General features: G+C 38.0%; 1 protein-coding gene across 1 annotated transcript; it reads right to left on the bottom strand.

Annotated features, from left to right (window-relative positions):
- Positions 1–1,529: 1,529 nt before the first annotated feature.
- On the bottom strand, positions 1,530–3,444 carry LOC128869501 (putative nuclease HARBI1). The gene is made up of 2 exons (XM_054112069.1): positions 2,017–3,444; positions 1,530–1,950 (listed from the first exon to the last, which is right to left on the bottom strand). The coding sequence occupies exons 1-2, from the start codon at positions 2,546–2,548 to the stop codon at positions 1,571–1,573; spliced, it is 912 nt and encodes a 303-aa protein (XP_053968044.1). The 5' UTR covers positions 2,549–3,444; the 3' UTR covers positions 1,530–1,570.
- Positions 3,445–10,733: the final 7,289 nt, after the last annotated feature.

Genomic DNA, 10,733 nt, shown 5'->3' with positions numbered 1-10,733 from the left:
TCAATAAAACACTCCATGATCAAACCAGATAAGAAAGCGGACTGCTCTGCTAAACATATCAGTCAAGAAAATGATGAACAATGTTATCGAGGCAACAATTTTGACTGGAAAATTCACGTGACTGTTGCCACGTATCCCAATGATCACGATAGATATGCCATTCGAATTCAAACGTTTACAGATCCCGGTGTGTCTCGCTTTCGCAATGACTATTAACAAAGCACAAGGACAATCGTTACAAGTGTGGGGATTAAATTTGGAGAATCCATGCTTCTCACATGGACAGCTATGTGGCTTGCTCAAGGGTCGGAAAACTTTCTGATTTATTCGTCTACGCACCAGATGGAAAAACAAGAAATATTCGGCCTTATCACGCACTCCATCGTATACTGTTTTTCGGAGAAGTTACTACAAAAGCATTCATGCATTTCGAACAACTCCGAACGTAAATTCGAAAATCGGAGAATAGCATTCACTGAGCACACTCTAAATGTCAAATTGTCACATTTCCCACAATTTTTCTACGACAAGTTTTTATAAGCGGAAAATCCACGAAAAATTGAAATAAATTAAAATAAAGTGAAAAAATTATAAAAATGTAAGTATTTATTGAATAAACGCGCAATCAGTATTTAATTTGTCAAAATACAGGTCCAAAATAACAACAAGGCAACAGTATGCGGCTTTGCTGGAGTTGCTGCAAGAAAAGCCCTCTATGGCACATGGCTTTTCAAAGTGCTCTAAGGAAGAAGCGACTGAGTTTTGGAAAAAGGTGGACAGAAAGACATCACTAGCTGGAAAAAGGTAAAATGTGTTATTTACTGTGCCTTGTTTGTGTGTATATGTACCGTGTTTACTAGGTATGGCTAGACTGGAAGGCGTATATTAAAAGGAAGCTAGCGGAAAACAAAATATGTAGAACAGAGGGCTACTGGTGGCGGTCGAAACAGGCAGCACCATTTCAATGAAATGGAGGAAGCTGTCATCCGATTGACTGCACTAGAGACTACCACGAATGGAATTGAAAACACTGTGAGTGTTGGGCTACCTGTTGCAGGCGATTCTGAAGCTGAGATCGGGGCTGACGTGTCAATGACGTCATCGAGCCGCAGTCCAGCACTTCCGAGACGTATTTCCTCTGCGCGCAGACCAACTGATACAAGTACAGCAGAAGTACATCAAGACCATTTTTTGCTTCAAAAGGAATTTCAGGAAAAGACCATAGCACACTATTCAATACAGGAACAAAAGCTGGAAGATATTTGTTCCGGTATACGACGATTATACCTAGCAATGGAAAAGCACTACGACCTGAAGAATGCAGAAGTGGAAGAAACCCATAGACACAACCAATCCATGGAAGATTTGATCAATGCTAAAAATTCAATAAAAAACAAATGTTATTAGTTGGGCAAAAAAGCTTAAATGCGATTTCCAAAAACAACTGAAATTTATACTTATGTATGTATATGTACATTCCTTTATTTATATACAAGTGCCTATCAAAAGTTCAAATAAAAAAAGTGTAAATGAATTAATACATATAAGTCTTGCTATTTTTAATTGAATATTACAGTCGTGTTAATGTTGAAGATATAGATTCCCTTATCCGAATAGCTACATCAGTATATGTTGAAGGAGAAGGTTCATACGTTTGATTAAAATGGTTTTCTTCAACATTTTCTGAAAAATCATCAACCACGCGATAATGGATACAAATATTGTACAATGCTGCGGCAACGTTCACTATTTGGCAAACCTTCATGGGTTCATAATAAATCTCACGAGCACCCAGAAGGCATCTGAATCGGTTCTTAAATATACCTATCGTCCTTTCTATAGTATTTCTGGCTTTTGCATGTATTTTATTGTAGTTTCCTTCGGCGCTTCCTGTTGTAGGTGAACGAAAAGGTGGCATTAACCATGGCTCTAGAGCATATCCAGCGTCTCCTGTGGAATGAATAAAATCATTTTAGCAAAAAATTATTCAAACGGTCTATATGTGTATGCACATACCCAAAAGCCAAGTGTTTCGTTCGCCGTTTAGGTATTTATTTTCAAAAAAATTTCGCGCGCTGCTTACGTTCCAAATATGAGCATCGTAGCGAATTCTCATTTTATTATCGCATATCTGCAATAAATAAAAAAATAGAAAGATATTTGAAATATCAGTTTTTGCAAGGCTTACAATCATAGCATTGATGCTATAGTACCCTTTACGATTAAAATACAGGAATTTGTCCTTAGCTGGCGCAACAACTTTAATGTGTGTTCCGTCTACACATAAAATCGCACCAGAAAATCCATATTTTTGATAAAAGTCCATCTTTGCTTGTCTTTTTTCTTCGTTGCTTAAATCAAGATTCACCCACTGAGGACATAGGTGACATTGAAGAGTGTGTAACACGTCTTTTAATACGCCACAAAATATGGATTGAGCCATGTGAATGTCAAAGTCCTTTCCCACTCCATGCTGGTACCCACCCTCCGCAAAAAAACGTAATACGGAAGACAAACGCTGGAGCGAAGAGATGGAGCACGACCTCATTGAGCGTGCATTTCCATCTAGGACACTTAAGACGTACAAAAACGCCGCCTTATTCAAGCGGTAATTTTTAGTAAACCTGTTTCATAAAATAAAGTTAACCTATGAAGTTATGAAGTTATTCCTATACTTACATTGTGTCCTCGACATCGAGCGGATTGCTTGCGTCCCTTAATATTTTTCGTTGAATTTTCATATTCGATCTACTTCTTTCACCTTCCGCCTCCACCAACATTATAGAAAATATCAACGAAGAATCCATAACACTTAAAAGCTTTGTTTTTCCAATATATATTCCAGTCTAATTAAATTTATTTACGCTTGTCTTTATTGAAATTTCAATTTATTGCAAAACATTTGATTTCGAAACTTCAAAATTTAAAATGTGCGTATGGCAACAACTTTTTCGAATTCACATGGGTTACATGATAAAAAATTGCTCCGATTCGGAGCGGACATTTACATTCGGAGATTTGCTACGATGGATTGTGTGATAGGGCAGATCGTGTATCCCACAGCACTTCAATAAGCATCGAATTGAAACTAAACTTTGTAATGTCACAATTTTTTCGAAATAAACAAAATCAATAAAATGGTTTAGAATGAATTGAATATGTGTGTAGTTTATTTTAGTTGTTGGCTTAGCAACGCGCCCCGGGTACAGCTAGTTATAATATAATAATTGCGTAATATCAAAGAGGAATCTTTTGCCAGGCTTTTTAAAAAGAGGCTTAAAAGAAAACCCCATTCGAATTACTCTATTGAGCTTATATTTTTGTTGGCGGTCGCATCAGATATGCATTCGCACATATTAATAATAAAAAATTTACTTGTATGCATATATACCTATATGTACCTATATATAAAATTAATTATGATATTGTTTTAAAATGAGTGTTCAGATTTTATAAATGGTAATTAACAGAAGTAATAAATAATGGACTCGAAACAAAAACAAATAAAATAAAAAAATGTATATGTATATATAGATATGTATATACATGTATATATACTGAGTTTAAGCCTAGGACAAATTCAGCTAAATTACATAGCAGAATCCACCCAAAAACGAAGAGATATGAGGAAACATGCCGTGAATCATAGATAATAGATGCAAATCTCTCTCATGTTGTGAGAGAGAGCGCCCAGGAACTCACTTCAGTACTTCGCAGCATTGCCAATCCCTGTGCTGATGAATAGCTGGTAGTCGAAATGCCGAGCTGCCAGAAGTAAGGCACCAAAAATAACTGACGAAAACAGTTCATTTCACCGTCAATGAAAAAATTTCGTGATTTCTTCTTCTTCTTAGCATCACAGTTCTTGGGAAACCATTGGGAAACTTCATTCACAACCTTTTGCCACCCGTCTGTATCTAAAGCTACTTCCTTCCACAGCTGCACGTTCAGCTATGCAAAGTCATCTTCAACGTCTTCAAGCCATCTCTTCTTGTGGCATCCTTTTCTTCGGCCTCCAACAGGGCGCAATTCAACTGTCTTCTAGTTATTCTCTCCTAGGCCATTCTAAATACGTGCCTGAGCCATATTAGGTGGAGGCGGGGTATTCTAAAGCGCCACATTTGAAGTATAAAAATAAAAAATAAAATCACCTTTGAGTAAATTTCTCTAAGAACACCGCCTCGATTTTGCATGGGACCACATGGCTTGGAGTTCTGTTACAAATAACTATCCCGGTGAATGGAAAAAAGTAGTTTTTAGGGACGAAAATAAGTTCAACCTGGATGAGCCGGATGGATACAATTACAATTTCCATGACTTAAGAAAGGAGGAAAGATACTCGAGTTGACAGCCATGAAGATGGTGTTATGGTATGGGGAGCAATATCGTACTATGGCGCGTTCGAATTGAAAATTGTAGACTAAAAAGTTCTGTTGGAATCATCTTTTTCCGAGATTCGTGTAACATTTAAATCTATTAATTGGATCTTTCAACAGGATATAATGCTCCTATACACACTTCAGTGTGCCTGGTCCGAAAATTCATTAGGCAATCTGGAGAATTCGTACAAATCCGTTCAACAACAGTCTTATTTACAAAGTAATTTATAAACAAGGTGGCAGCATAAACTATTAACTTATTTGGTTAGTGCCTCTTTTCAAACCTTGGAATACTAGATCAAATACGGTTGCTTTAATAACCATTTCCGTCCATAAATATTATTGCTTCTAATCAAGTGTACCGGATTGTATATTGTAGGTGTTGCGGATGATATAAGCTTTCTGGGAAATCGCGCACTAAATACTAACTGTTAAGTTCATTTAAACATGTTGAGTTTATGCAAATATGATAATATAAGGCTTAACATGCAAGTCTACACAGTTGCATTATTTTATTCTTTTGTTCGTAACTTCCAATAACTAATAAGAATTAGTAAAAAATGGCTTTTGCCAATTGATCGTGTGCTTACAACTCGCTAACATCACCGCTGCCAAATAATTAGATTTGTATTTTTATATTTTCACGTATATACGAAGAAGTCATTTAAAGTACGCAATAAATTGAATTCATTAAGAACGAAATTCCTAAAGCTACTATTTTCATCATCTGGATATTTTGCAAGGAAAGCGCCACAACACTAACTTCAATGGTGGTGTATGAACTGGAAACTTGCAATTTTTTTATTAAAAAATACCCAGTATTTCTTCCGGTATGTTATGACGAATGTTATAAAAAATGCAAATTTTGATAGCTGTCCAAAACGCAAGCTTGCTAATCTTATTTGGCGTACTTTACCTTTAATTTATTATATTATTCTTTCACATTCGTTCCTATATTCATTACATTTCTAACTGTTGTGTAGCAGAGAACGAGAATGTATAGAGAAGGGTCACAGGCTACGAATAGTGTGAATTGTCAAAAATGAAGTTTAACCACCGCCGGGGTGTGGTGAAACTTTTAACAGAGCTGATTACAGCGAATTCTCTCTTTAGTATATTAGCCCTGCACCTCGATTCTGTAGGAAATCAAATTGACGGATAGCCGACGGCATTTTGCAAAGAAATTGCTTGTGCATTTCTATGTTCCCTTGATAAACGAAAACTTACAGGGTTTGATTGAAAAGTAATGAGCCTTATTTTTTTTAAGCAGTTTTATTAAACCGTTCGGCTTATACAACTAATATTCTTCAAAATAGGACCCTTGAGCGTCAATACACCGCTGGTAGCGGTCCTACCACTGCATTTTTTAAACTCATCCGCCGGAATCGCGTTCAATTCGGCTGTCACAGTTTTTTGGGTCGCCTCGATGGAGTCGAAACCCTCCCCTTCAGCTTTCTTTCTTTCTTCACGATTTCCCGCACATTGTAATAAGTTAAATTTAACTCTTCACTGATCTCACGTAGACTAGCGCGACGGTCAATGTTCAAAAATTCACGAACCCGGTTCACATCTTCGTCTTTTGTGTCTTCGAAGGCCTTCCAGATCGCTGTTCGTCTTCGACGTCCTCCCGGCCTTCCTTGAACGACTTGTGCCACCGTTTTACCTGGGCACTGGACAGAGATTGGTCCCCGTAAGCCTCCTTGAGTAGCCCAATGGTTTCGGTAGTCGTTTTGTTTAGCTTTACGCAAAATTTGATCGAGTAACGTTGCTTCAACGATCGCTGCATTTTCGCCGCTGCAAAATCCTAACACACTTTTAAAACAGCTTTCACGCGCGGACCGATGTTGACTGCACCGCTGTTGCCAGCGAACTGGGACCGATTTCTAGTGGAAGGGGAAGGTCCAACGATCATTTTCCCCCACCAGCAGATTCGGTTGATGGCTTGGCAGACGCTCCGCGCGGGAAGTCTCATTATTTTTCAATCAAACCCTGTATTCAATTTATATTTTCAAACAAACTAAAATGATTGATGAATGATATTAATGATTTGAATATTTATTATATGCACCAATATTTAAAATCACAGTAATTTTAATGTTTGTTGATTTGATTTAAAAAGATGAATTTAAACAAAAAACATTATAAAACGATCTCAGATGTAGGTGTATGTGCGTTTTAGTAAATTTAAAACTTCATACAAATTTGATGAACATTTGTACACATTTTTCGAGTCGAAATTAGTTTTAGGCGAGAATTCATACAGCATACAAGTGTTGCTCAATATATACATATGTATGTAAGCTTGAATAGGCTTTATTTATTATTAAATAGTAATTAAATACATTAAGAAAATTGATTACTAAATTAAATGAAATTAAGTTAGCAAAATTACTGCAAAATTACGACTGTTGCTGCTGAGTGGTTACGCTGACGACTGACTCTTTTTATCCTTGTTCTTGTTCCTCTTCTCTACTTCGTACAGGGGTGTTACTAGTATGATTCAGGGCTGCCATCTCACACTCGGTCATCCTGATTGTCATATGCCTCAGATGACTCTTCGTCGTGATCGTCTTCATTGTGCTCATAATACCGCCATAGCTTCATATTATCTGCGCTAGTTGATGTTTGACTTGGGCGTCGAAAGTCCCCAACTTTTTTCACATCGTATCTGCCATGTCTTTTAACTTTGCTTACTTGGTATGGGCCGATGTATTTACTGGCCAGTTTTTTACCCGTTACGAACTGTGTGACTTTGATGGCTACTAAAGCGGATATCTGATATCCATGCTCTCCTTTTCGTTTTCTATCATAGTTGGATTTGTACGCTTCTTGCGCTTTAAATATTTGTTTTCTGGCTTCCTGACGGATTTGGTTTCGCTCATTTTGTGCGACTACCAGCAGTTCTTCTTGGAGTACTTTTAGCAGCCCTATATTGGCTTTGTTTCGCATCTTTACACCGAACATCTCTTCAAACGGTGTAGACTTTGTAGAAGAGTGAACGTGAGAATTGATTGCGCGTTACACTTGTGACGTATATTTTTACCATTTATCCGGCTTTTTTGCTGACATCTTTGCTAGAATAGAAATAATTACGCGGTTCACTCTCTCGATCTGACCCTTTCCTCTTGAGACGCCGGTTGTTACCTCAACATGGTCGATTTTATTTTTTTCGCAAAATTCTTTAAACAGTTTCGACGTGTACGCTGTGCCTTGGTCGCTTATTATACGCAGCGGACTGCCGAATATTGTCACCCATGACTCCAGGTGCCTTACAACTTCCTGTGCATCTGTGCTCTTGGTAGGGTATATTCACGTATACTTGGAGAAACCATCGACGACAGCGAAAATATACTTATTATATAACACTTTGGTGTTGTATCCAGAGTACCCAAATGGTCGACATGGAGGGTAGAAAGGGGACTGTCCCCTTTGTCAATACAATGTAGATAATCTTCTTTCTTACCCAGCTTATGATTGTGCATAATGCATTCCACACAATTTTGAATTACCTGCTGAACTTTCTTTTCAAGATGTGGAATATAGTAACTCTGTCGTATAGCATGCATTGTCTTTTGGCCACCCATGTGCCCAAATCTATGCGTCTCTTTAATTATTTCGTTCTCCATGCTCTTTGGTATAGCCAATACATCCTGCCCATCGACTTGCTTATAAACTAATTGGTTTTTCAATTTAAAGTCTTCATATGGTTTTTCTTTAAGAATCTCTGCTACAGCTGTCAAATGTGAGTCCTGCTTCTGAGCTCTTGCGATCTGGGCTTGAACTTCTGAGGTCACTGTCATCACGGGAAATCGACTTAAGATATCCACATGCTTCATTCTGTTGCCAGATCGGTGCTCTATATTGTATGCAAAATCTTGCAGGTACATCAACCATTGAACCACTTCACGTGGTATATCTTTTTCGCATTTGTCTGCTTGAAAGCCGCGCAATCTGTGACTAGTGTAAACTGTATACCCATCAGGTAGTGACGCAACTTTTTTGTGGCTAAGTATGCTGCTTTTACCTCAAGAAAATAGCTTTGTAATTTTTCTTCTTGGGGAGAAGTCTTTTTACTCCAGTAGAAAACCGGATGCCATTCTCCTTTCTGGAGCTGTTTCAGCGTTGCCCCGAACCCATGTTTCGACGCATCGACGTGTAGCTGTGTCTCAGCGTTCTGCTAATATATTTGCAGTATAGCTTCTGCAACGAGTGCCGACTTCAAATCATCAATTGCCTTTATTTCTTCTTCTTTTATCTGAAATACTTCATTTTTTCTTAACAGTTGTGTCAAGGGCCTAGCTATACCAGCATAATTACGGATAAACTTTTGAAAATATCCGGTTAAACCCAAACCAGCCTGTATGCCTCGAATGTTTTTTGGTATCGGAAAGTTTTTGACAGCTTTGACTTTGCTTTTCCCCGGCCAGATACGCCCATTCTCAACTTCGTGTCCCAAAAACGCGACTCTCTTTTTCAAAAATTGGCATTTCCACCGCTTAATTTCCAAACCATACTGCTGGGCTTGGTTCAATACCATTTGCATATTGTCTACGCATTGTTCTTCCGTACCCCCAAAAATAATAACATCATCAACATAAATTATAATTATAATAATATTGTTGCTTTTCGGGACAATATTTAATTTAATGTGACTGTTTGATTGAATAAAACTCGGCTTATAATAGTTATCAATCAACTGTTTGACTGCTTCTTTGTACTTAGGTTCTACATCTACCTCATTGCTGCTATGAACAACATTTAAAACATTGTAGCTAGTTTCTCCTGCATTTGTGTCATCTTCCGATCGTGAGATATTATACCCCTTGGCATTTAATATTACCAAAAACTTTTTCAAAAAATCCTACCGTACAATTGGGTCTACATTTATTTTGCTATCTTTTACAACCAAAAACGTGTGTTGTGTACTCAACTCGTCAACAACAACTTGTGTTGTAAATTCTCCTAACACACCGGCGGCGACGTTGCCTAAGCCATACAGTCTAGCAAAACTTTTTCTCAGTTCACAATTGCTACATATTTGGTCATATACACTCTTACGCATTAGCGAAACGTCCGCTCAAGTGTCCACCAAACAAGACACATTGTTGTTATTGATTTTCAGCTGTTTCATGCGTTTTTCGTCGAATACTACGTTTACAACGTTTTGCTTCGTGGTGGTGCACTGCTTAGCCATATGGCCAGCGCCATTACATTTAAAGCATTTCGTGTCTTCTTTGCACTCAGCCCTCTTGTGCTGTGTCGACCCGCAATTAAAACAATGTTGATTTTTACGCTCGCCGTCATTGCTACTTTTATCTACTTCTTTACGACTGCTTCCTATCTGCCGACGTTTATTTGCTTCGCTGTGTTTTGCCAAAGGCTCCACCAACTCATATGTTTTGATCAACTCTTTGTAGGATCGAGCACTATATAATGGATACTTTTGTTCGTTGCGCAACTCAACACCATCAGCTATGTACGTTATAGTTCATTGCTCATCAACCTTACCTAGTGCTGCTATTTTCCGCATTTGTAACACGTATTCATGGAAGTTTTCTGTTGCTTGCTTTCGACGTTGCCTTAATAGCTTATGTACCTCTGCGCTACTTAGTGGTTTGTCGAATTCCTCTATCAACGCTTCACACAACGAGCTATAGTTGGAGACTGTAATTGTTTCCAACAACAAAGCTGCAGTGCCCTTCATTTTATTTCGCGCATTGACATACTTCTGTTTCGCTGTCAACTCATAAGCCTCAGCATTCTCGTCAAAATTAGATATCCATTGCCAAATTGGAATAGATACCCCGTCAAAATTAGGCACGACTTTTGCGAATGCATCAATAGTGACATTACCATTACTGGCATCGTTCTGGTTCATTTTCTCGACAAATGTTTTAAAGAAAATTTCAATTTTATCATCCATTTTGGGTAACACGTGACTTTTCTCGCTGATCTACTGCTGTTCGTGCGTAGTAACTGCGCTGTTCGTTGCTTCGCCTTCTATGTCTGCTTCGACTGCGTTTTGTTCAGCTGGATGTTCTGCCTTTACGTTTTCTTTTGTGTTTGTTTCAATGCCGGTCTGCTTGATTTTTTCGCCCTCACTGTCGCCCGTTGTACCACTTCCAATGACTATTTTTTTTATTCTGATGTCGTTTGTGTTTGTTTCTGCTGCTTATTGGAAGTTTTTGCTGTGTTCTGCGTCTCCTGCTTAACGGATTTCTGATTTCTTTGCCCGAGCGTAGCATTCCGAGTTGGAATGCAAAAAATGTTATGCGCTCGGTTGAGCTCCCATGTAAGCTTGAATAGGCTTTATTTATTATTAAATAGTAATTAAATACATTAAGAAAATTGATT

This window comes from Anastrepha ludens, chromosome X (assembly GCF_028408465.1).
Source record: "Anastrepha ludens isolate Willacy chromosome X, idAnaLude1.1, whole genome shotgun sequence".
NCBI lineage: Eukaryota > Metazoa > Arthropoda > Insecta > Diptera > Tephritidae > Anastrepha > Anastrepha ludens.
Note: the sequence above shows the minus strand (reverse complement) of the source record. Positions and strands in the feature narration are given on the sequence as shown.